General features: G+C 41.4%; 1 protein-coding gene across 2 annotated transcripts in view; it reads right to left on the bottom strand.

Annotated features, from left to right (window-relative positions):
• Tek (TEK receptor tyrosine kinase) overlaps positions 1-26330 on the bottom strand; it is a 119988-nt gene that overhangs the window by 19380 nt on the left and 74278 nt on the right. The window contains exons 9-17 of one of the 2 annotated variants that reach the window (XM_059254534.1): positions 24665-24809; positions 24185-24346; positions 21849-21983; positions 17173-17460; positions 8698-8997; positions 6292-6446; positions 4710-4920; positions 2801-2911; positions 239-429 (exon numbers count right to left, since the gene is read on the bottom strand). In XM_059254534.1, coding sequence (XP_059110517.1) covers positions 239-429; positions 2801-2911; positions 4710-4920; positions 6292-6446; positions 8698-8997; positions 17173-17460; positions 21849-21983; positions 24185-24346; positions 24665-24809 — 1698 coding nt within the window. The remainder of the gene's footprint in view (positions 1-238; positions 430-2800; positions 2912-4709; positions 4921-6291; positions 6447-8697; positions 8998-17172; positions 17461-21848; positions 21984-24184; positions 24347-24664; positions 24810-26330) is intronic. The other variant, XM_059254535.1, reaches the window with a different exon arrangement.

Here is a 26330-nt window from a genome sequence, read left to right as displayed (position 1 = left end):
AGAATGATAGGGTGAGGGCATCTCACTAAATACATGGTTTTAAACTCCCTAGGGAAATATCCTGTCAGTATTGGGAATTGAATTCTTTCTATACAGATGGAAAGTATCAGTTTCTTAACTCAGAGAGACCGAGAAGGAACCTAAGGAGAAAGGATAATGGAAAACTATCTAAAAACATGAGGGTCCTCCAGAGAGAACCCCACAGAAAGAGGTCCAAAGCAAGGTGCTCAGAACAAACCTGTTTTTGGCTCAAGTAGTCCATCCCTCGGGCCACATCTGCAGCGAAATGAAGGAGCTGCTGGGAGGAGAGCGTGGAAGCCGTGCTGTTGGCGATGGCAAAAGCAGGGTCTGTCTCTAGCACTCGGCTCTTACGCAGGAAGTCCAGCAGGTTTCCGTGTGGGGCATACTCAATAGCAAGGTACAAGTAGCCTGCAGGGAAGGGATGAGAGACATCTGATGCAGGCTGAACAGCTGTAGAGTTTTCAAGACGTGCTATGGTATTGGGAATGGGCTTACAAACGTCCTTCTGATTGAAAGAGATATGTCTAGTAACGGTGTTAGGAACAGGAGGGAGATGAAGGAGACTGCCCCACAGCTGTCTAAGGGACCAGCCCCGAATTCACAGTCTTTCTTTCCCTCTCCTCTGTTGCTACAAACGTGAACTTACGTGCTATTCCTGAAACGCTTCCATCAACTCCTTAATGCTAGGACAAAGAACTCAAAGCATCCTCCTCCACAGGACACCTTTGTCAGAGTGCAGTTAACTTCATTCAGTATTCACCAAGAAGCTAACATAGGCCAGCGATGTTATTCTGGTCTGTGTCTCCAGCCACATTGGACCGATGGCAAAATGCCCAGAGAGGAAGTAGCCACCCCACATGATTTTCTCCTTTGCCTCTTTTTGCCCTAAAACCGCACTAAGTAACTGGGTATTCCTTAGGCAACGGCCTGGTAGGGATCTAGTTTTTCAAGTTATATTTTGCTTAAAGACATCAGAAAACTTGAACTTTAGGGGAATAAAATAAAACAATAGAGCTCCTAGAGAAAGTCTGTCTTGTTGTATTGGCTTTATCCTAGTTTTTTTTTTTTTTTTTTTTTTTTTACTTGTTGTTAAAAAGCAGTAAAAAAAAAATAGCAATTTTCTTGATTTTGAAGGATGTTTGTATACACATGCACGTGTGTGTACACACATGCATGCGTACACACATGCATGCATGTCCAAACCATCATTTTAAAATGTCAAATGCATTTGAACTTAGATATTTTAAGAAATTAAAATTCTTATCACCCCACCTGCCAGAAATTGAAAGAAAGAAAAAAGAAAAATCTTCCCACACTGAACCCAATTATATCATAAGGAAAGGGAAATCTAAGATCTGGCATGAATGTGCTTTCTCACTTTCTCAAAATACAAGCAATTATGTGATAATGTGATAAAAAACAAAATTTTAAGACACATTTTCAGTTGCTGTCTGGCTTTTTTAAAAATCTTATATGTATGTATGTGTGTATGCTTGAGTGCATGTATGTACACCATATGTGAGTAGGTATTCATGGAGACCAGCAGAGGGCATCAGAATCCCTCTGGAACTGGAGTTACAGGAGATTGTGAGCTGCCATGTGGGCATGGGAACCAAAGCCAAGCCTTCCGCAAGAGCAGCAAGTGCTCTTAATCCCTGAGCCATCTCTCCAGCCCTGGACTTGTTTTTTTTTTTTCCTTGAATGTACTGCAGTCCCACACCAACTATTGTTTCCAGGAAATAACTCAAAGGCAAATGTCATTACCTCATTATTTAATCTAAGGGATGTGATCTGGCTTTCAGAATTATACCCTAATTGGATCATAGGATGATGTATTACTTAAAACACCCATATTTTTAGCTTAATAAATCGAGGAAATAGAAGTCATCTTTTTTGATTGTTGATTTTTTTTTGCTGAGAAAGTCAACAAAAGGTTGTCCAGTTTATAAATAAGTACAGCATGGAGCCCTTCTGTTTTATAGAAGCAAACTTTTCCATGAGGCATTTTGTGGAGGCATAGACTGGGAACTAGAAACCCAGGAAGCATGAATGCAGAGGTAAACTCATAAAAGACTTTTTACTGTGACCTCCTTCACACCTCATTACACACAGCACAGTAGCAAACATTTGAATCATTTTAGTTCCTAGGTATAAAACTACAGGAACACCAAACAGTTGTAAAGCTACAACGTAACTGAAATACAAATGCCTTGGCTAAAACTAGCACGGTCATATATGAACTTAATGTCATGATTTAACCTAAGCAGTATCCATGCTTTCACATCACAGTGCGTTACTGGTGTCAGTGCCTTCAAAATTCAGAACACCAATTCCTTGGTGTAGGAAGAGTTAGCCTGGGTTACAGAGTGTGTTCCATGCCAAACTGGGCTATGGTGAAACACTGACTCAAAGCCAAAAAATTCAACTCAGAGGAACCAAAACCCCCACTTTTTCTAATGGTAAAGGCTTCCTGCACTTCTATAGTAATGGTAGGACTTTTTTAATCCCTTTGTTAGTAAGATAAAGGCAAGAAGAAGTCCTGGATATCTTGACCATTAAGAGCTAAACCATCTCAGACACCTAATGATCTAGCCTCAGCACCACCCTCCACAAAGATAATTAACTTCAGCCCAGCCAATAAATGGCACCAGATAGATATGCAGCTTGGAACTGTAGCTTTGAAATAAGTAATGTTCTCAAGATTATTATCTTTCCTCCTTTTGTAACAGAACGTTCCTGTTTTATCTTTTAAAATCTACCAGGGGTGGGAGCATCTTACCTCGGTGTTCACATGCTCCCAAGAGATTGATGATGTTTGGGTGGTGTCCGAGTTTACAAAGAACCTCCAGTTCTCCGGCAAAGTCCCTGTGATCATCTTTGGAGGCATATTCTGGAAAGAAAGCCAAGGGTTGTGATGTTGCTTCATTACACCTTTCCAAAGGGAACTGTCTTTTCTTGGGCCCTAAGACTGCTGAAGCAATTAGTCATTTGGAAAAGTCTACTGCCTAAAGCAGTGTTTCTCAGCCTCACCACAGAGGACTGGTCTGCTAAGTGTTACTGGAAGCTGCTTCGAGCATTGGAGGATGTGCAGTGACATCCCCGACCTTCACGACCTTCACTTGCTAGATACCAGCACTCCAACCAAAAATGTATCCACCAACTAACCCATGCCCCCTCCCAAGCAAAATCAGGCCCGGATGAGAACATCCAAGGACATAATCTGGGAGTTGCTGCAGAATCAGGAAACTGAGCTGCAGCTTTTCTGCTCTTCTGTCCTGTCTCTTCAGTGGCATTTTGGTGAGAAGGAGAACTATCGGGTTTGGACAGGAGAGAAAACTGTTGGTTGATGCTCAAACTGACTGGTCAGTTTTGAGTAAAGGGCAGCGTGCTGTTGTTGGTTTTTGAAAAGAAGCATGATTGGGAGAGGGGTGCTGGTGGATGAGTGTATACTAGAACAGGCTTAGAGAGTGTTCCAACTGATCAGAGTCAGGGCCATGTGTAATATGGATGCACTGGACACTCAGGCCCAATGCCCGATTCCTATCACAGGACCTTCACTGTAGCTTTGGTTCTGAGAGTCAATGCCTTGGGATTTCTTAAAATTTAGTGTATTGTTCAGTGACTGCCCTAGAATGTATTACTCCACCTGTGGAAATTTTTTGGCATGGCACACAGTTAAGTAGCTTTACTTTTTCATAGTACATGAAATTGAGAACCAGGTTCAGGCAGGATGCCAATAAAAGCCGACTTCATAAGTCTCTACTCCAAATCCCCTTTCCTCCTTACTGTTTTCAGTGTTCCCTAAACGTTCTGTGATAAAAGCAGAACAGAAAGAGGATTTCTGGCCATTAAGCAAGTGTTTGTTTGTTTGTTTGTGTTTATTCTTAAAATATCACTGCTCATGCCTATACTCTGGAGATAGGAGGATTGCCCTGAATTTTAGGTTAGTTATAAACTGAATTCCAGGTCAGTTTGGAGTACACAGTGAGACCCTGCCTCAAAGGAGAGAGAGAGAGAGAGAGAGAGAGAGAGAGAGAGAGAGAGAGAGAGAGAGAGAGAAAGGGGGTGGGGGAATGAAAAGAAAGAGACTCATGGATGAGAGATAATATTTTGATTTAGTTCTGGTGTCATAATCCGACCATGGCATGTGGAAGATTGAAAGTCAATTCTCACTGTTCAGTTACATGGTCAAAAAGCATGAATACCCACAAAATCAGCCTCAAATGGAAACATAGATGCAAATTCTCTGACCTGGTCCAGACTTACTAAACCAAAAACTGAGAACACACAAGGGTGATGGGGGTGGGGGCAGGACATGAGTCTGTTTTTGAGCAAGTCTTCTTGGTGATTCTGATACACCCTCGATTTTAAGAATGAGCCTTATGAGAAACAATGACACCTCCCCCAAATGAGGAGTAAATGGCAAAACACCAACATTCCCAAATCCCCAGGAACCAACATATTGGTGTCTGAGTGGCTCTCGCTTCTGTCCTTCACACCCAGATCCTGATGGTATCCACCTCAGGCTTCACCTTAAAGGAAACAGCACTGTCATCTGCGCACACACACGGCCACACCTGATATGAGGGCAACTTCTGGGTTGATGTATATATGGCCACAAAGGGAAGATTTCAACAGGAAATGACTGTTTCCTATCCCCAGAGAAAGGCTGTCTTCCAGCCGCTGACCTTTCATCCTCTTGATGGCAGCATCCATCCGTAACCCATCCTTCTTGATGCGTGCCTTCAGAACCTGGCCAAAGTTGCCCTCTCCAATCACATCTTGAAACTTGATGTCATTCCAGTCAAGCACAGGATAAATTGTGGGATCCGGATTGTTTTTGGCCTTCCTGTTTAGGGCCAGAGTTCCTGAGTTGAACTGCACAGCTGGTTCTTCTCTCTGGAAAAATATATATTTTCTTATCATGTTTGTTTTCAGGACATTTGTTATCCTGAGGTGCATCATGTCTTCTGGCTTGTGTCTACCCAGGTGGCAAATAAATCATTGATCTAACTCTAGAATAGTAATGCAATGGGTTCCGTCTTACAAGCCCATGCTGATGAAATGGCTGCTTATAGTGCTGTGTGTACAGCAGCGTGTCCATTAGCAGTGCCTACAAAGCCGAGGAAGGAGAGGTGACAGCCTGGGTGACGTGTCTGCATCCCACTCTGCTGTGCAGAGATCAGTTTGTAGTTCTAGTGGAGAAGGAACTCATGGCAGTCACAGGGCATGCCTTAGTAAGGCCCTTCCCAGTGTCATCTTGGACCTGGTCTCTCCTTGCTATTATCCCATGCTCTCTCATCCTCAAGTTTGAATTCTAGAACCTACCATAGCCCAGAATGACTGGTGCTTATAGCAAAACCCAGCACAGCCCTTGTTCTCCTGAATTCAAGTGGCAACTAGCAGTCTCTTGACAGATCACTGATACCATGAAAAGCTTCAAAGTGCCCTGCCCTAATACATCACCACACTCCCCCATCCTTCCTTTCCAGTAATAGCGTGAGTTGAACCAGCTCTGGCATGGAATCAGACAATGAAAATGAACTCCCTCTGTCCTCCATGGAAGAGAATCTTGAGGACTCAGACACATGAGTTAGATTTCATCAGAAGCATGGCATTGTGTTCAGTGTTTCATATACAAAATCAACAGCATTGGGCACAAATTTATTCTACAGACTTTGAAGCTATAAGCTTCAGAAATGCCCAGGGCTTTAGTATTCCGAAAGGACTGCTGGTCAAGTGCAATGTCATGTGGCACAAATGCCGACCACAGATTGTTTGTAGGGAAAAAAAAAAAGTACATGCATACATAACTCTCACACATAGGAGTGGGTGATGGGATTGAGGGAGCAATAAGAAATAGGAAATGGAAACTAAGAATGGGAAAATGTGGAAAATCATTTAATGCCGCACATAATTAGGAAATGAACTATTATGTTGTGGTCTGGTTTTCCTCATGTCCTTTATCAAAAAATGTGTAATTCATTCTACTGAAATACGCTGTCAGGCAATTGACTTAATCACATTTTGGGGAGGAATCCTGTTTTAGTCTTAGTCCTCTGTGTAATTATTAAGCGTATCTTTTTCACTTGCAAATCTCATCTGGTTTGGACAAGAAATTTCATAGTCTTGCTATTTGCCTCCCATTGTATGACGGAAGAAAAGAATGAAACATGCCTATAGGGCTATTTGCTGGTCTATACCTTCAAAGCAAAGATCTCCCTCTATGTAGCCCTGTGCTTATTAGCTAGTAAAAAGGTGAGATACTACCACGTTCTGGAAGGCCTGAGCCATTCTTCTTTGGACATTTGCTCTCTTCAGTTGCAACATAATCAGAAAGGCCAACAGCACCGTGAGGCAGGTCATTCCAGCTGACCCAAGGATGGCTATGAGCAGCATCTTTCCTCCTCCAAAGTCTGCAGAGACTGTGCAGGGAAACAGAGGTGAGGCAGCTGAGTTAGTTTAGGTGGATGATGGGCCAAAACTATCGTTTGGGAAAGACTCAGTCATGGGAACATAACCACCCAGCCCTGCCACCTGCTTCCTATGGTATACTCAGTTATTTCTAAACTCAGTAGAAGTGAGTCTAACTCACACGGTTGTTACGAGATCTCTAGGATTGACAAATGTGCTTTCAAAGTGGCTATTTGTTGATGTCATTTGTTAAACTTTACTTCCAAGTAGGGGCCCATGTAGATGAATACTATTTAGTTGTTTAAATTTTAGTGAATCATAGCCCAGTTTCTCTAGAAACTCTTTAACTCTGTCCTGATGCTAACATAGGGACATAGTGCCCATAGGACATGTTGTCTTGTTCTGTATTTTCCCTTGTTTTAAAGAGTGGGTGGAGAAACCTGGTGATTATTGAAGGCAGAAGTTAGGAAAGAACAAGAAGGTAAAATTTAAACCTTTACATTTCAGGCCTTATGTCAAAATAATCCATTTAAGATTGTTTTAAATCTTTCTACATCTTTCCTTTATATCCCAATGAGATTAAACTTGGTATGTTTCAATTAATCACTACACGGATTATGAACCCACTTCTTTTTTGTTGTTTTGTTTTGTTTTTGAGACATGGTTTCTTTGTGTAGCTCTGGCTGTCCTGGAACCTGCTTTGTAGACCAGGCTGGCCTCAAATTCCTGGAGATCTGCTTGCTTCTGCCTCCCAAGTGCTGGGATTAAAAGCGTGCACCACCACTATCCATGATTCCACTTCTTAAAAGTATTCTATGTCTTTCCTTCTATGTATTGTGTGGGGCATTTACCCACCAACCCCACAATTCCCCAGAGTTTTCTTGAGTGCGAGCAGCAGAAAATATTAGATAGAAGGATTTAGAGTATAGAGATAAACAAATAGAAAATAAAGGATAGCCTCAAGAGGATCTGGAACCTATTCCAATGAGCCCCAACTATCTCTGCCCCAGGGTATTTATAGAAACGCCAACGGGTAGAGCAAAAGACCTCCTCCCCCAGCACAGCCAATTGCAGACCATCTCAGACACCTGCACTCTGGCCCATGGTCCCATCATCCTCTCTATGCAGACCTGCTGGGTAAAGCCACAAGGAACCTGAAAACGGCTTCCCACAGTATTGATCATAGAAACACTGAGTGGTGAGGCGCTTTGTCTTGTGTCTTGGTTTAAAATTTTCACATTGCATTCTTATACGTAGCTTGCATCTAGAACCTTTGTATATCTTTACCAAACTACAATACTTATAAAAATGAGCACTGATAAAGAGTGAAATTGAAGAACTATAATTTCCATTCATAATTTGGTGGATGCATCATTTCTTGGATATTTCAAAAGATATTCCAGAATCATCAGCATACAGAAAGACATTCCCACAACAATCAGTGACTATGTAGCTTCTTTTATTGTATTTTAAAACCACATATGACCCTGACCACAGAGTTAAGAACTATAATATCTTCTGTAAAAGTAAAATGTAGCCCAAATTACAAATGTATACCATTGCCTTTCCCTGTGATACCTCTGACTACATTCCTCTGCATGTATAGGTCAGTGAAGAATGTTATAAGGCAACATTTGCACAGATGAGAAGTCTGTTTTCATGCTGTGGCTACATTGATGCTAAGCCCCAGAACATGCAATTATATTCAACAGGTTTTACTGTTGCAAACAGTGGCCATAGTGCATTTGGCATTATGGGAGGGCCTCAAGCCATCTCAGAGAGCTATAGTCCAAATAGTTTAGTTAGCTTACATTTAGTACCTACAACTATTTTAGATTTAGATAGACCAAAAAAAAAGGAGAAGAAAACTCAGAATAGCATAATGTCATTGAAAATCAAAGAAGAATTCATCTCAAGAAAAAATGAATAGCAGGGAACCCTTACTACTGAAGTATCCACACAGCTGCTTCCCATAAGCAGATGCTGCATCCTTCTTTCTCCACAAAATCAAAATTTATATTATTCACATTTTTCTTAGACTGTTGGATGGGATATGCTTTGAGGTTAATTAATTCTAAGTTTAATAACAGAAAATGGATCAGTAGAGATCCTTCTCAAGACATTTTATTTTAAGGATTATATAGTGATGATAAAGCTTATTAGGATAAATGAATGATGACAGACACATTGAGCAAACATCTCAAGACAGGATTCTTTGATTCTGTCTAAAAGTACCCCATGAGATATCAGTCTACTACCAACCTTGGGACTGTGGAAGCGTCATCAGTTCATGAGAAAAGGCTGGGTTGCTTGAGCCTATGTTATTCTCAGCAAAAATATCCACCTGGTATGTAGTCTCTGGCTCTAGGCCCTTGAGCTGGTACTGAGTGATGGTGACATTCTTGATCTTCACGTCAATGTGCTGGTCTTCATTTTTGCCCTGAACCTTATAGCGGATGATAATGGAGGAAATTGAATAGCCATCCACTATTGTCCAAGAAACCATAGCTGTGGAGTCAGTGATGTTGGAGATCTTGATGTTTTCTGGTTGAGGAGGAAGAACTGGAAATTTAAAAGAGAATTCACTTAAGACCTACTGCCACCTCTTAGATTAACATGCTTTTGAGAGAGGGCTCATGTCAGGTCATTCACTATCATTCACTAACATGAATAGAAACAGCATTCCCTCACATGCTGACTCCAGTCCAGAGTGTGACTCCTGTAGATGTGAGAGACTGGCCCAGAGAAGAGAATACAATGCATATATCACATGCTTGTCTCCTTACAGGAAATGAAGGCTTGAGGAATTCTGATGCTGGTTGGAATGAAAAGACTAGGAGGGCTAACATTTACATGGTGCTTAAAATATGCCATGTATTACTCTAACTATTCCATGTTTTAACTTATTTTCTCTCCCTTGATATAAGTACCGAGACACAGAGAGATTTGGGACTCAGTCAAGGTCACACCACTGTTAGGCAGAAGACACAGGATTCAACTCTGGTTGTCTGGCTCCAGATTCCTCAGTCTTAGCTATGGTGCTATATGGTTATCTTTACCCCAAAGACAGTCATAGATAGTAGGCATGTGCTAGTGTATATGTAAGAAAATGTGCTAAGCCTGTATAGACAAGACTCCAGAGATATGAGGAAAGCAAGACTGTATTCCATTCAGGGACATGGCAGGGTCAGAAAATCATGTTCTGAGGTTCCCAGGACAGAATCACCCTTGAAGTCTCCCTGAGACCCCCTTCATAACAATTATGAACTATGGTAGGCTTTTAAGATTGGTAAACTATAACTGGCTGACAACATCCTCAGGTGGTGTCCACACAGGGGGAGTATATGGAGATGGACAGAGGGAGTGCACTGTCTTTATGCACTCCTGAACACAGTACCCGCCCACTGGGTTCTTTCAGAGGATCTCTGCAAATGAAATCCACTTCTGGACATGTTCCCTGGAATGGCTTTCAACCCTGTGCATATGGATACATGTATAAGAATAGACATTACAACTTTTGTGTGGTAGAAAAAAATACAAGTAAATAAAGAATAACAGCATAGATGTTAAAAGAAATTGGTAAATGGCATGATAAAGACTCCCGAGTGCAATGGCGGGTTGGAAGCTGCCTCTATGTAATGTGGTGATCAGAAGGATCAGGATAAAAGAGAAGAGGTGATTTCAACTTCCTTTCTTCTTTTTAAATTAACCCTTTGGACAGTCTTCTGATTTTCTTCATATAGTTTTCATTATTAAGCAAACTCTTCCTTTTTTATCTTCCTTTTTTCCCTTTGTGCCTCCGTATTTTACTACCCTTTTAGTAATGTTTGACTTTATCTGATTCTTAAGAGCACTTACGCTTTCGTTGTTGTTTCCTCTCTTATATTGATCTAATTTTGTTTATCCAGTTTTCATTATTGGGCAATCTTTCAATTAAAAGTGTGTGTGTACTTGTTTGTGGGGGGCAGGGCTGCACGTGACCGTGTGTGCCTATATGTGTAGAGGCCAGAGGTTGACATCTGGTGTCTTCCTAAATCACCCCATACCTTAAGTTTTGAGATGGAGTTACCAGTGAGGTCAAAGGATCCTCCTCTCTCTGCCTCCCCAGGGTTGGGATTACAGGTGCAGCCCACCACACTCAGGTTTTACTGGCTCTGAACTCACATTTTCAGACAAGCACCTGATCAAATGTTCCATCTCTTCCACCCCTAAAAAATGTTTATATCTTTGCTTTCCATGCTTCCTTTTCTATTCTTCTTTGTCCTTTATTTAACTCTGCTTCTCCACTTTCCCTTTCACTGGCCCTCCCTTTATATCATTCATTAACTATTTCTACACTTCTACTAATTTTACATAATTTTGACTACGTAGCACATTCTTGGGGATTTTTGCCACTTTCCGTCCTATGGTAACTGGCAGTCTGTTGGATGGTATGTGAGTGGCCTCTCATTAATCTAAGGTACACTTCTATTTCCTGTTCACATTAGCACTGCTGCTATTCTAGGCAGTTGGCTTTCTCTGTTCTGAGGCTTGCTACTTACTGATAGAATCCCAAATAAAATCAGAAGAGGCATCCCAAGCAATAGACAAATAAATGGTAACAGGGAAGCACGAGAAACCTAAAAAAGACCACAATGTTGCTACTGCTGAATTCAAAGATCCTGCAATGGGTAAAGTACTGGATAAAGAATTCCAAATTTCCTTGTAAAAATAATCAGTGACCTCAAAGAGGATACAAGTAAAGAGATGAATGAAGTAAGGAGACCAACTCAGACCTAAAATGTCTCAAAATGGATGAGAAAATCAGCAATACAGGAGGGGAAATCTGCAATGTTGAAGAGAAATTCAATGTGAAAAGTAAGATGGGTGGGAATGTATGAAAGAAAAACTCAGCTAATTAGAAAAAACACAGTGGAAAAGATTACCAATAGTTTAGATGGAAGACTATCAGGGGTGGAAGACAAAGTAAAGAAAATGTTACATTCAAATATCAGCTTTAGAAAAAACTCAGACTAGAGAGATGACATGATGAGTAAGAGCATTCACTACCTGAGCAGGAAGAACTAAATGTAGATCCTAGCACCCATGTCAAAAGCCAGGTGTGGCCATGCACACGAATGCAATGCAGTCCTGTGGAGTGGAGAGACGTGAAGATTTCTGGGGCATGCTGGCCATCAGCCTGGCTCCAGTTCAATGCAAGACCCTTCTTCAAGGAATAAGGCAGAGAGTGATAGAGAAGAACACCCAATTTTCTTCTCTGGGTTCTGAGCACATGCACAGGTACACTCACCCATAAATGTGTGAACACGACTGCTACACCTAAGAACCCTGGAATATAATCAGAAGTTCAGACCTAAGTAAGCATTTATAGAATAAAAAGCTGAAATTATAAACCAAAGGCATGGAGGTATCTAATTCATAAAATTTCAGGAGAAATTACCTCAAATCTAGGAAAGAAATAGATATCTAAGTACAAGAGGCATTTATAACTTCCAGTAGACATGGCCAAATAACCTTTCCACAACATGTTACACTCAACACACCAAAAGGACAAAAAAGAGTATTAAAAGCTGTTAGAGAAAAAAAATCCCTAACCCATCTACAAAGGCAAATTCATCAGGATAACATGAGACCTCTCAACAGAAGCCCTAGGAGTCCCTGAAAATAAGGAACTGCCAACCAGGACCATTCTATCCAGCAAAGGTATCTATAAAAATTAACAATAAAATAAGGACATTTCAAGACAAACACCACTAGGGCAGCTGGTAACTACCAAGACAGCACTAAAAGAGATGCTTAAATGAATACTGTGTACAGAGGAGGAAAAAAGACATTCTCAATTGAGAGCATAGGAAATAATAAATTTCATGAGAGGAAAAGTTGAAACCAAGAGAAATAAGAAGGAATTCGTCGTGTTCAACACTGTATGCCAGTAAACCACTAATATGAATAGAGAAGAAAGAAAAGCATAAACAATCACCCAACTAACCAGAAAAGTTAACTAAGTTACAAGTTTTAGCAAACCTCTCTCAGTGATAACCATAAATATAGATGGTCTTAACTCTCTAATTTAAAAGATTCAGACTTCCCTAATGGATTAAAAGACAAGATCCAACTTCTGTTGTCTCCAAGAAACACACATCAATGGTGAAGACAATAATAGAGTGAAAGAATGGAGGTTTATCGAGAAAACAAAAGTTAAAGACAGGCCAGTGTAGCTGTTCTGATAACTGCTTTAGTAGACTTCAAACAAAAGTTAATCTGGACTGATAAAGAAACCATTCAAAAGATATAATGTTTGTAAGTACATTTGCCCCAAATATAGGGGTTTCCAGTTCTGTAAAATAAACATCAATGGATATAAAAGGACAGGTGGGTCTTGACTTTAACACCACACTCTCATCAATACCATTCAGACTAGAAGTCAACAAAGAAACTTCAGACAATGTGCACTTAGCAGATATTTATAGAATACTTCATCCAATAGTTTTAGAATTTTTTGTAAAATAGATCATATTTTAAACCATGAAGCAAATGTTCAAAATGTAAAACATTTTAAACAAGCAAAGTATTGGTGCTAGGGCTGGAGCTCAGCTGGTCGAGTACTTGCCTAGCACACACACACAAAGCCCTGGGTTTGACCACTAATGGCACATAAACTAGGCATGGTCATCCATACCTGAAATTCTAGCATTCAACAGGTGGAGGCTGGAAGATTAGGAATTAAAGATCATTCTTAGATACATAGCAACTTTGAGGCCAGCCTGAGATTCATGAGATTTTGTCTCAAAAATCTACATAAATATATTGAAGCAATTTGTTATATCCTGTCAGATTATAGTGGATAAAAGTAGAAATCATTAGCAAGAGAAAACACAGAAACAATACAAATACTGGTAGATTGAACAACACACCCTTGAATGACCAATGTTTAACTTAAGAAATCAAGAAGTAGTTGAAAAATTAATAGACGCCAATGAAAATTAATGAACAATTTATTAAAACCTTTGGGATATATCAAACATATTTCTAAGAAAAAAGTGTATAGCTGTGAATGCTTACATTAAAAGATCATGAGCTCTCAACTAAATAAGGATGAACCTCAAGGTCACAGAAAAATAAGAGTATGACAACCCCAAATGCACTAGATTAAAAGAAATAACAAAGATGAGGGCAGACATTAGTGACATGAACACTGAAAGCACAATACAAAGAATAAAACAATACAAAGGATAAAACAAAAGCATTCTTTGAAAAACATAAGGTTAACAAGTCCTTAGCCAAATTAGCCAAAAGAAGAGAATACTCAAATTTATAAAATTGGAGATAAGGGGTCAGGGGAATATTAGACTCAATTCTGGGGACTAATTAGATATCTCAAAAGGTAAATGCTGCCAAGCCTGAAAACCTGAGTTCAATTTCTGGGGCCCATATGGTAGAAGGAAACAACCAACTACTGCAATTTGTTCTTTGACTTGAACACACGCATATATACATACACACACACACACACACACACACACACAAATACAAATAAATGCTTAAAAATAGATTCCAAAGAACTCTAGAGGATCATTACAGTACACTTTAATAACTTGTATTCTTTTGTTTGTTTGTTTGTTTTATTGAGACAGGGTTTCTCTGTGTAACAGCTCTGGCTGTTCTGAGACTCACTCTATAGACCAGGCTGGCCTGGAATTCACAGAGATCCTCCTGTCTCTGCCTTCCAAGTGTTAGGATTAAAGGCATGCACCACCACCTGGAAAACATGGAATAAATTGATACATTCCTATGACTTATCAAATTAAATCAAGAAGCTATAAATGCTATAAAGAGATCTCTAACAAGCAATGAGATTATATCAGTAATAGTCTTCCAACAAAGAAAAACCCAGGACCAGACAGACTCAACACTGAATTCTACCAACACTTTACCAAGGAGCTGACATTAATGCTACTCAAATTGATTAATAAAATATAAATGGAAAGAACACTATTAAACTCTTTCTACAAAGCTGGTATTATCATAATATCCAAAATAGATAAAACACACACAAAAGAAAACTATAGACAAATTTCCCTGATGAACTTAGACGCAAAAAAATCTCAGTAAAATACCCTCCAGCTGAGTTCAAGAACTTATCAAGAAGATGTGCTATGGCAAAGTGGTTTCATTCCAGGGATGCAAGTATTGCTCAAAATATACTAGTAAGTATGAAACAGTACACAAATAGACTTCATAATAGAAATTACATAAAGATCTCAGAAAAGACATTTGGTAAGTCCAAAACCTTTTCGTGATAAAAGCCCTGAAGAAAGTAGGAATAGAAGGAACACATCTTAATATAATAAAGGCTATATACAACAAACCCCTAACCAACATTACATTAAATGGACAAATACTATAGCTGGAGTTATCTCCAGTCCTGCCTGGGCCTCAGCCTCTCAAACCCAAATAAACACACTTAGGCTAATATTTTTTAAAACTGCTCGGCCATTTGCTCAGGCCTACCACTGACCAGCTCTTACACTTAAACTCAGCCCATTTCTGTTCATCTATATGTTGCCACATATTTCATGGCTTTACCTGTGTGCCTGTTACATGCTGCTCCCTGGATGGCAGGCTGGTATCTCCTGACTCAGCCTTCCACTTCCCAGAATTCTCCTCTCTCTTTGTCTTGCCTATACTTCCTGCCTGGCTACTGGCCAATCAGCATTTTATTTATACAGAGTGATATCCACAGCACAAATACTGATTTTTTTTCCTCTAAAATTAGTAGTGAGGCAAGACTGTGCACTCACTCCATGCTTAATAAGAAAAGAGATGTAAATAGGAATATAAAAATCAAATTATCTCCATTTGTAGATAGCATTATCTTCTACTTATAGTATCCTAAAGATCCGAAATGGAAATAGATATGATCACCACTTTCAAACAAGTAGCAAGATACAAAATGAACACACAAAACTGAGCAAGCCAGGAACTGGGCATGTATCTCAGTTGGTAGAGAGCTCACCTAGCATGCAATAAGCCCTGCATTCCATTCCCAGCACTGCACAAACTGGGTGTGATGGTGCATGCCTGAATTCCAGAACTCAGCTCAGGAGGTAGAGGCAGAAGGATCAGAAGTACAAGGTCATCTTCAGCTTTATAGCAAGAGCAAGGCCAACCTGTAATACATGAAACTGTCTCAAAACAACAACATAACTCATTATGGTCCCATATACCAATAGTGAATTTGTCAAGAAAAAAAATTCCACTCATGGTAGCTTCAAATAAATAACCTAGGAATAAACCTACTCAAGAGGTGAAAAACATCTACAATAAAAACTTTAAAACACCAAAGAAAGAAGTTGATGATACTACAAAATGAAAAGACCTCCCATGCCCACAGATTAGCAGTGTGAAAATGCCTATATTACCCAAAGCAGTCTACAGATGCCACACAATCCTTAGAAAAAGTCTAAAAACATTTATCATAGAACTAGGGAAAAATTCACAGATTTATATGGAAGCACAAAAAGACCCCAAATAGTCACAGAGCCACAGTTACAAAAATAGCATGGTACTGGCACCAAAAACAAGACATGTGGATAAATGAACTAGAACAGAGAACTCAGAAATAAACCCACATAACTACAACCACCTAATTTTTGACAAGGTTATAAAACATACACTAGAGAAAAGACAGCCTCTTCAGCAAATGACGCTAAGAAAACTAGATATCCAGATATAGAAATATGAAGTTAAATTCCTATGTCTCACCCTGTGCAAAAATCAGTTCAAAATGGATTAAAGACCATGTGATGCCTGATGCTCTCAAACTGCCAAAGAAAAACAGAGAAAAACTTCAAGATTAACTTAAAGGACCCTAATAGCATAGAAAACCAGCATAAAAGTTGGTAAAAAGAGGAGTGCATGAAATTTAAAGGCTTCTGTAAAGCAGAGGAAGCCTTCGATGGGAAAAAGAGGTGGGTTAAGAAATAGAAGAAAATCTTTGCCAGTTACACATCTGACAGTTGACCAACATCCACAATCTGTAAAGGGTTAAAAACACTAAACGTTAAGAAAACCTCAAGTACCAAATTGGCAAGTTGGCTAATAAAATGAGCAGGAAACCTCAAATACCCAATTGGTAAGGAGGCTAATGAGATGAGCAGATCAAAAGAATAAATTCAAATCGCCAATGAATATTTGAAAACATGTGCAGCATCCTTAGCCATCAGGGAAATGCAGATTAAAGCTCTGTTGGGATCCTACTTCACCCCAGTTAGCAGAATGGTGCAGTTACTATGGAAACCAGGATGGTGGTTCCAAAACAGAATCTCAAAACTGTCATCAGAGCTGCCTATGGTGACTCATGCCCATAATCCTAGCACTGAGGAAGCTGGGACAGGAGGATCACCATAGGTTTTAGGTCAAACTGGGCAAAGTACAATGATATATATGAAGCCCCATATATAAAGTTCATAAAGAAGAGAACTTTATTATTGCTACTGATATTCTTGTTGCTAATAAAAAGTCCAGAGCAAGGACAGACAAACTGCAGCATGGTGTTGCCCAATTCCCAGTGGGCCCTTCCAGTATACTATTGAAAGATGATTCCATGGACACTTATTAGCCTTCATTCACATAATGAACGCCCTTGGGACCTCTAAGGCCTTGTGCTAGAAGTTAGGTTCAAAGGACAGTGGGCAACTGTTGCTGAGGGAGGCAGGGGCAGCTCCAGTTACTTACTGTCACTAAGGGTCCAGGCGGTGAGGTCTTCACTCCACTCCCCCTGGGCCTTGGTGTTGACTCGCGCTCGGACAACGTACTGTTCCCTGGGGCTTAAGTTGTTCAGTAGCACCGAGGTCAGGTTCCCTGGCACTTTGATGTTCTGCTGATCACTTTTTTTTTGCATGGACCTCCTCTCAACTTCGACATACACTTCATCTTTTGAGATTGGAAATATTGGTTGCCAGGTCAAATTTAGAGTCGTCTGGCTTTTTGGCAGGAGACTGAGACCTCTTGGAGGAGGGAGTCCTAGAAGTCACCAAAAGATGGTTATTTTCATATTGGATAGAAGTAATGACAGCTCCAGAGGGCATCTGCAACGAGTAATCTTGGTTTCTAGAATAACATAAAACACCCACAAGCTACCAAAACACATAAGCAAGCAGCCATGATACTTCCCCTCCTAACACAACAGTAAATCTTTGAAGTCATTTTTATATACACCTTGGGTAGTTTTAATATAGAAACACAACCTTCTTGAGAACAACTTGCAACATGAGTAAATTTTTCAAGAGCCTTAAAAATGTTTATATTCTTTGGCCTTAACACCTGACTACCAGGGATTTATCCTGAGGAAATAAATATTCCAAAGGAAGATGAAAATATCTGTGCATGGGGATGTTCATTACAGCATTCTTATCATAGAACGGGGGTGGGGAGCAAATCTTCAAAATTCTTTAATGAAATGACAGTCATCCCAAGGGTTACTATAAATGAATAAGAGCAGGCGCTCAATCAAAATAGTTACAATGTTATAGGTAATGGAAACTTCCCACAAGTCAAGTCCACAACTGGGGAAAGGGAAGCAGAGTGACTGATAGAAACAAACACAGTGGGTTTTGTTTCATTACCAATTTGTAGGAGACATTTTCAAGCCACAAATGTCAGGTCACTTCCTCCCAGCAAGGAGAATTTCAGGTATCACCCCCGCTATGGTGAGGGGCTAGCCCTAACCCCATCCTGACCACATTACAGTACTAACTATAAACACCTCTTGCTGGCTACACTTACCCAGGATGGGGTACCAGAGTAGTTGCCGAAAGAAATAGTATGAATTTTTAAAATTAGAGAGACAGGAGCAGCCTGCTTCTACTTCAGAATCTGGGCAAATTCATAACCTAAGTTCACCTGTAAAATGGCACAGCCAGACTCATCTTCTAGTCACAGGAGAATAAGTGGGATAATGGTTATGAAAGAGTTTGGGAAGTCTTAGGAACTCTGTCGATGTTTGTTCCCTCCTTCCTTTCCTTTCCCGTCTCGTGTCCATAAATAAAGGAAGAATATGTCTACTTTTAATTAATAACAGTAATTGATTTATAGGTTCCAAATAAAAAGTCCCTTCAAAGCATGAAAAGAGCCTTCCTTCCTCATCTCAGGACAGTGGCATCATCATCCCCCCCCCCCCCCCCGACATGGGGGGGTTGGGGGTCAGGTGGGACTGATTTGCAGAGTGTGAGAACATTTTAGATCATGACAAAGCTTTCCAAATGGTGGTCACAGCACACGAATAGACAGACAGTGTGCCTGTGGTATTAAACTCTTACATGCAATATAGTCTAATAGGACTCACATTTAAAGGAAAAAACCCAACTCTTTATGGTGTGACTTAAAAAAGGGAATTTAAAAAACACTTCAAACTCTTAGCCAAAGGAAGAAGGAAGGGTCCTGAGAGCCTGCCCAGCTCTAATTGTCCTTAGACTGATGAGAACTAGCAGTTGTGCACACATTTGCCTGGCATTTTGCTAAAAGTCTTCTTGGCTCATCACTAGCATCTAGGAAGATGAAGAAAGGTGCTATCTACTCCTTTTGCTAGCCTTTAGAGTTTTAATCCCAACAGAAGCCACCCTCAGCGGATGTACAGACAGTTTATAAAGACACAGCACAGGCGAGTGTCGGGAAACACTTGTAAAACTCCTCAGCCTTTGCTTTGGGTAGTGGGAGGAACTTCAAATGCAGCCATCTCTACTTTAGCTTTCCTTTGGGGATGCAGTCACCCTTCACCCAGCTTTGGCTGTCTTTTCTCTGCAATGAGCTCGGAACATGCTCTCCTCCCCCTCTCCTGGCCTCCCAGCCTTCCCCACCCAATGAAAACAAACAGGGCCACTGCCAGATGAATCAAAAAGCCAGCGTCAGCAGAATTCACTTGGTGGGAAAGGGGGACCTTCAAGAGTTCTCTTTCCACTGCCCCCAGAAGTACTTTGAAATATTCCAAGAGGTCCCTAAAAGCATCCTGGCTGGAATGGATTCTGAGGACTGGAGGCCGTGCTGCAGGTCTGGGGAGTTTTTTATGTTCTGTCCCATGAATACTTTCCGCTTGAGTCAGATTGTGACCTTCCTCTTTTGATGCAATACTGAACTAAGGGAGAATTAACTGCCACTTGCCTCTAAATGCAGTGTGATGACACAGCAGGAGCCCTTTACTCACGAGTCAGAGAGATACCTTTATTCTCCCTACAGAGTTGGTTTGATACTTTTTAATTATGATGGGATGCCATTTCTTACTGTTACCTTAGAAGTGACTAGAGAGTTTGCAGAGAAATGGAGGTCAGAGTCTACAGTGTAGGAGGACAGTGGAAGTATTAAGAAGGTGAGAGGTGGCGGGGATCCTGGGACGGGAGAAACAAGGTGTAAGGAGCTGGGAGTGGGGGCTGTGCTTGCAAGGATGACAAGCCTCAGTTGTCAGAAGCCCATGAGAGCTATTAAGATAAAGTGTCTAGGAACCAAACAGCTGAAGCTCAAGAGCTGTACCTTAGCTGCTAGGTGTTGGTACACTAAGCCCTGGGATGTGAGCCTCTGCCTGACTCTGGAGCTTTGGGGCTTCAAGCTAAAAGCTTCTGTGTTTGGAAGCTATTGTAGTTTGGATGCAAACTGTCCCCAGGGAAGCTCATGTACCAGAGGCTTGGCTCTCAGAGGACAGTGCTGCTTTTGGACATTCTAGAACACTGAGAAGTCAAACCTAGGTAGACGGTTACCTTACTGGATGTGGGTACTGAGTAGTTTTCTGGTTGCCTGGCCCTTTCCCCTACCCTGCTCTTCATGGTCACCATAAGAGGAAGAAGATCCCTTTGCTACAGGCTTCCTCCACCAGTGCGCTCTGCCGACACAGATAGAGTGAGTGACCTTGGAGCGAATCCTCTGAAACCAGGAGCTGAAACACACCTTTCCTTCCTAAGTTGTTGTCTGGGGAACTTGTTCTGAGTGACAAGGAAGCTGATGCAGAGCTGAACAGTTCTGACCTGCTGTAGAACACAGGGCACTGTAAAGAACACACAAGAACTTGCAACTATGAACTACTCATCAGGCGATAATAAGAGTGATTAAAGGACACAGAATGAATCAAAGGACAGGAAGAGAATACTATAAAGGTCACTCTAGTGTTTCAGAGGAGGGCATCAAGGAGCAGGAAACTGGAATTCAGGTTAGCATCAAGGAGTCTGCACACATCGAGAGCTCCTCCATCCACACGATGCAAGGCCAGTAGATACTGAATAACACCAGTAAATGAAGAAATGTTCTACAGGTGTGACTCACACCTGTACTCAGCACTGGAGAGGTTGAAGCATGAGAATTAGCACAGTTAAAGGTCTACATGGGCTATATTGTGAATTCCAGTCCTGGACTTAGAGTGAAGCCCTAGAGAGAGAGAGAGAGAGAGAGAGAGAGCCTAACTGTTGAACCATAGCCTTCCTTCAAACCTATTGGATCAAAAACTCAGGGTAGATGGTGTTGGAGAGATAGTTCAGGGGTTAAGAGCACTGGCTTTTCTTCCAGAGGACCCAGGTTTGATTTCTAGAACCCACATGGTGGTTCACAACCAGCTGTAACTCTAATCCCAGGGGATCTGATGCCTTCTGGCTTCCACAGACACTGCATGAATGTATTGTACAGACATACATGCAGGCAAAACACTCATATGCACAAAATAATAAAGTAAAATTTTAAAAGATTCTGGAGTAGGGTCCAACAATTTGTTTTAACAAATTCTTCAGGTGGTTCTGGTGGATACTAATGTTAGGACCACTGACTTAGCAACATCAAGGTAAACACTGAAGTAAATAGCTTAGCATAGAAACCGAGGCTGAAAGGAAGCAGGGCCGGGGGAGGTGGGAGGTGGACCGTTCCTCAGACAAAAGCCTTTCCTTCTATTTGATGTTTGAACTACAGGCATGGATTACTTTGAAAAATAGAAATTATTTTTTAAAAAATAAATAAACTTGAATTTTCTGAAGCATGTTTGTGGCAAAAGCCTGCTACGATCCCTTGGGATGGAAACAGGAAGCTGGGGGTGATATACAGAAGTCAAGGCTCAACACAGTGGCTGCTAAGTAAATCTCAAGCCCTCAGGGATGGCCTTGCCTTCCTGAAGGCTCATCTGCTTCCTTCTCTGTCCCCCTGGATGGCTATAGTTCCCCTCCCCCCAGGAGACAGAGCAGCAGTCTAGCCCAAATAAAGGACTGGTTTGGCTTGAAGTTCCGAGTCTTCCTGTCACTTTCCTACCCCATCCACAGTAAACTCCTTCCACCTCCATCCCCACCCACCCACTCAGCCCACACCACCCTTCCTGCTCTTCCTTCCTCTTTCCCCTTCCTCCCGCTCCCACCCAGCTCAGGAATAAATGTCTGCTGGCTTCCACTGACCGACAGACGCTGTTGTGAATCGTCTCACAGGTCCAGGATGGCCTTCTCCACCCTCTCCAGGACGGGCCAGCTGCACACACAGCTCGTAGTCAGTCTGAGGCTCCAAGTAGTTGAGTGTGACAATCTCATTCATCACTGGGAAGAGAGAAAAGTCCAGAAAGCTTCAATTTGCATCCTGTTATGTTCCTTAAAACCAGAGTGGCTGCTATTGCAACGGGAACTAAATAAGGTTTTTAAACATCAGTGTCTTGGCGAAGTAAAGAGGTAATTCCATCTTCAAGGATGTACAGTTTCCAACATAAGGGAAATTAGGCCTTTGATCGGATATGTCCAGGTTTCAGTGTACATATTAGCATGTACATTTCTAGGCTATGTATACATTTCTGCTCTAGTGTTTTTTACATTTTCAATTGCAAAAGTAAACCTCACAGATCTACCACACAGGATGCCAGACTTGGGAGGCTCAATTAGTATACTATAAAATGTTATTTTCACTGTTTTCAAGGACACACACTGATTGCAATCAAGCTGTCGAGAGAAAAAAGACCCAGCAGGTTTTTGTTTAATGTTACCAGACAATGGATCTCTAATAGCCATATCCTCACAATGAGGGGTTCTAGAGCCTCTTAAAAACAGTTTCCACAAATAGCTGGCCTGTGCGTTTCTCTTAGCTATTTGTTTTGTCCGTTCCTTTATCTCTGTCTTTATCTCTATGGATATAGCAAAGTCCAACTTCTGACTTACCTTATGATAAATTGCTAATTGGTAAGAAAAAAAGAACTATGTTTAGCATTTCTTAGAAGATCATTTTTATTATTAAAACCATATTACACACACACACACACACACACACACACACACACACACACACACGGCCCAGCTGTTGATGTTGGAAACAGAAAAGCCACAAAACAACCTTAAATCCTTGAGATTCCAAAGTTGGGCTGGATCTACACTGGAATCTGAAGAGTTCAGTAATAAATAATGCTGTCATTTTATTCGGTGTATCAAGCTCAGCTGAATTATTGAGTCAAACCCCTGTCTTTCTTACAGTATTTTTAGATTTGTTTGGTTATTTTGTGTGTGTCTAGGGGTGTTTTGCCTGTATATATAAGGGTACCATGTGGGTGCCTGGTGCCCACAGAGTTCAGAAGAGTGCATCTAACCCCCTGAGACTGGAGTTACACACAAATGTGAACCACCATGTGGGTGCTGGAGATTGAACCCAGGTCCTCTCTCTGCATCAACAAAAGTATTCGTAACCACTGAGCCAACTATCTGGCCTTCTTTTTTAAATTTTTTTTATAACTTTCTCAAGTGTCTACATACAATAAAACAAAGGAAGTTTAGGGGAAATGTTAGGCACAATTTGATAAAATTAGGAGTAGCAGGATCCACATTGCCCACTAGCAGGGCAATGACGACTGTCTGACAGCAAGATGGCCCAGTTATAACAGTATGAGCAACTGGCAAGTCTCTATTCTTTTTTTTTTTTTTTTTTTTTGAGTAGCTTTGTGCCTTTCCTGGAACTCACTCTGTAGCCCAGGCTGGCCTCGAACTCACAGAGATCTGTCTGCCTCTGCCTCCCGAGTGCTGGAATTAAAGGCATATGCCACCACTGCCCGGCTGTCTCTATTTATTTTTAACTTATATTTTTTTTAAATTATGGTTTTACATTATCACACAGCAAATAAAACTAATATGTGTCTTAAGATACACTTACCTTTTTCATGACATTCATAATCTGTTATCTCCGTTTGCTGCATTCTTTTTTTTTCCAGAAGCAGAGAGGGATGAGCATCTCTTTTGGCCACACCCCCTCCTTTTCCCTACCCCAAGTGCAATCCTGTCTGCCACAGACTAAACTTTTCCAGGTTCAAATTTTTATAAAACCCTCTGTGTTCAGGGTCTTCAGGATGAAACAAGGTAGGAAATGAGAGGGGAGAAAATCTAGCACAGCAGAAATCATTGCTCTCAAGATTTAGGCAGATTAAGTGCCTCTACTTTTCTATCATGGCCGTGAACCTTCCTCTTCACATGGTCGAAACACATACTTTCCACCAGGGCCAGGCATGGTAGAGTTCTAAAATTACAACTGGGGCTTCAGAGTCCTGGAAAGGAAAGCTGATACATAGCCCATGGTATGGCTATGTCTGTGTCCCAACGTGCTCAGTAGCGTTAGAAAGTCATTTCTGGAACTTGAATGGCCTCTACATGTACTAAAACATTCTTAATGCAGTGTGGGTTAATGTGGGTGGAAGGAGATTTTGAAACACAGGGAAATCTTTTTCCAGGTACTAGACCTCCTGCTGATGCCTCTTGTGTCCAAACCTTACCTTGAATATGTCTCCAGGCCTCATAATGATTAACAGGTTTGTAGAGAAGTTTCTTGGATTTGATTGGTCCATCCCCAAAGTATGGTTCAGAGCTGATGTTGATGATGGCAAAGTTGTGTCCAGTGTCAATCACATTTGGGGCATGCAGGGGCTTTGGAAGAACTGAATAAAGTTTTAGCAATCAGATTCATTCTTGAGTTCCGGGGGTTTGCTAGTGTTCTGAAGTGGCGAAAGAGGACTTGCTCCTTGGAGTTCCCTCCTGGGATTTAATCTCATGGCTAACACTCTGAGATCTCTGATTTGGTTCTGCTTTCCTTACTGCTATCTACACTCAAAGATGTTTCCTTCAAATACCCATGGGCACAACCCTCCAGTGGGTTCTGATTACGTGAAGGCTTAAAATCTAAAAGTTGTGCCACGACCCATAAGGCCCTATCATGACTTCAAGAACATACTCTTGGTATATTGAGTGAAACTTACCTTTGACAGAAATGTTGAAAGGCTTCTCCACCATCCCGGCCACTGTGTTCACACTGCAGACCCAAACTCCTGACTCAGGAGGGAAGATCTGGTGGATGGTGAATATGGCCACTGAGAAATGATCTGTATGGTTGAAGTCATTTGGCTAGAACAAGCAAACACAGAAAAACATATTGAAACTTCTTGGGATACTTAAACACAAAGGTCCCTAACACATACTCCAGCTCATTGTTTCGTAGGAAGTTTTCTAGGAGAGACTGAGGAGCCAAGTACAATGCTAATATAATCACTGGCTTATTTCCAAAGCTATTGTAGCAGCCCTGAAAAGTTTATACTGGACTGGTGCCCTCCCAGATCCTGCTGTTGTATTTGTGTTTGGAAGTGTGGAATAAACACTTACCAGCAAGGAGTTTAATTCTTTTAAAACTGCTCTGAGTAGCATTTTTTTTTTCTTTTCTGGCCTAATACAGAGATGGCAGGATGGAAGGACAAGGTAGCTTCCTGGGTACTTGAGGGGCTGTTGGGTATGGTGCAATGGGAAAAGACACATGCATCTAAAGACACAGGGATCTCTATTCCTTTTGTCCATGTCCTCAGTTACCCATCCAGCTCCCTATTGGTTGAACATGAGGCAGGCAAGGCTAAAATGTTATGGGAAGAAAACAGCTAACTTAGATGCCCCAGCAATGGCCTCTTCACAGAGCAATAAACCCAAAGAACTGTTCACTCACCAAATTGCCTTCATGAGAGCTGAGGGAGTTGGATAAGAGAAACCAGTGACTGGTTTTAGTGTGAAAATACAAAAAGGTATATACTGTTGAAGGTGGAAAGTAAACTTACTTGGAGATCTCCCGACTCCAAGCAGGTAGTGTGGAAAGAGATACCTCCCACTTGGGTGGGGGGATTAAGTCCAAGCCTTAGACTTGAGCTAGTGCCAGGTACATCATAGTGGGAAACCCAGGTGTCAGGCAGATCCTCACGGCCTCTGACCCTCTAGGCTAGTATGTACTCTATAAACTAAATGGTTGGACCTTTGTTCACCAAGAACTTCCTCCATCACCCAACCTTTGGGCCACAGCAAGGAGCAAGATTCCATCTACTGATGAGCAGGGAAAGAAACTGAGCATAAGACCTTGCCTTGGAACTCAGTGCTAAACAGTGAGATCCCAAATATCCATATCCTGAGACCAATGCTCAAGAACAGAGACTCCAGACTTGGCACCAAGTAGGATTGTATATCCCGTGGTGAAACAGACTTATGTTTCATTTGTGTCATTTACAGCCATAGTATGAGCCTCAAACAAATCCCCAAGACTGTGCAGACCCTTTGAAATTGTGCCAATCAGATGCTGGTCCAACTGAGCATCTGCCGGAGTAGCCAAGTGACTCCCTCCATCATCCCTCCTTTGAATGGTGGCTTGAAAACCAAACACGGGGCCTATCCTCAGCCTACTGGCTGCGAACAAAGCCTTCAGGCTTACACTGGTTGCCCAGTGGGGATCCATGGCTCCAGTTATTTGGAGTTCTCTTTTTGGGCCAGTATCAACTCTGACTGGTTGCAATGGTCTGTGAGTGCACCTCAGCAGCAGACATCCCACAGCAAAGTGTACCTTGGTCCCAACCCTATGATGTGCCAGTCTTAGATGGCTGTGGGCTCCAAGGGTGA

The sequence above is a fragment of the Peromyscus eremicus genome, chromosome 2 (genome assembly GCF_949786415.1).
Source record: "Peromyscus eremicus chromosome 2, PerEre_H2_v1, whole genome shotgun sequence".
Taxonomy (NCBI): Eukaryota; Metazoa; Chordata; class Mammalia; order Rodentia; family Cricetidae; genus Peromyscus; species Peromyscus eremicus.
The sequence above is the reverse complement of the archived record's forward strand: the minus strand, read 5'-3'. Positions and strand labels throughout refer to the sequence as shown.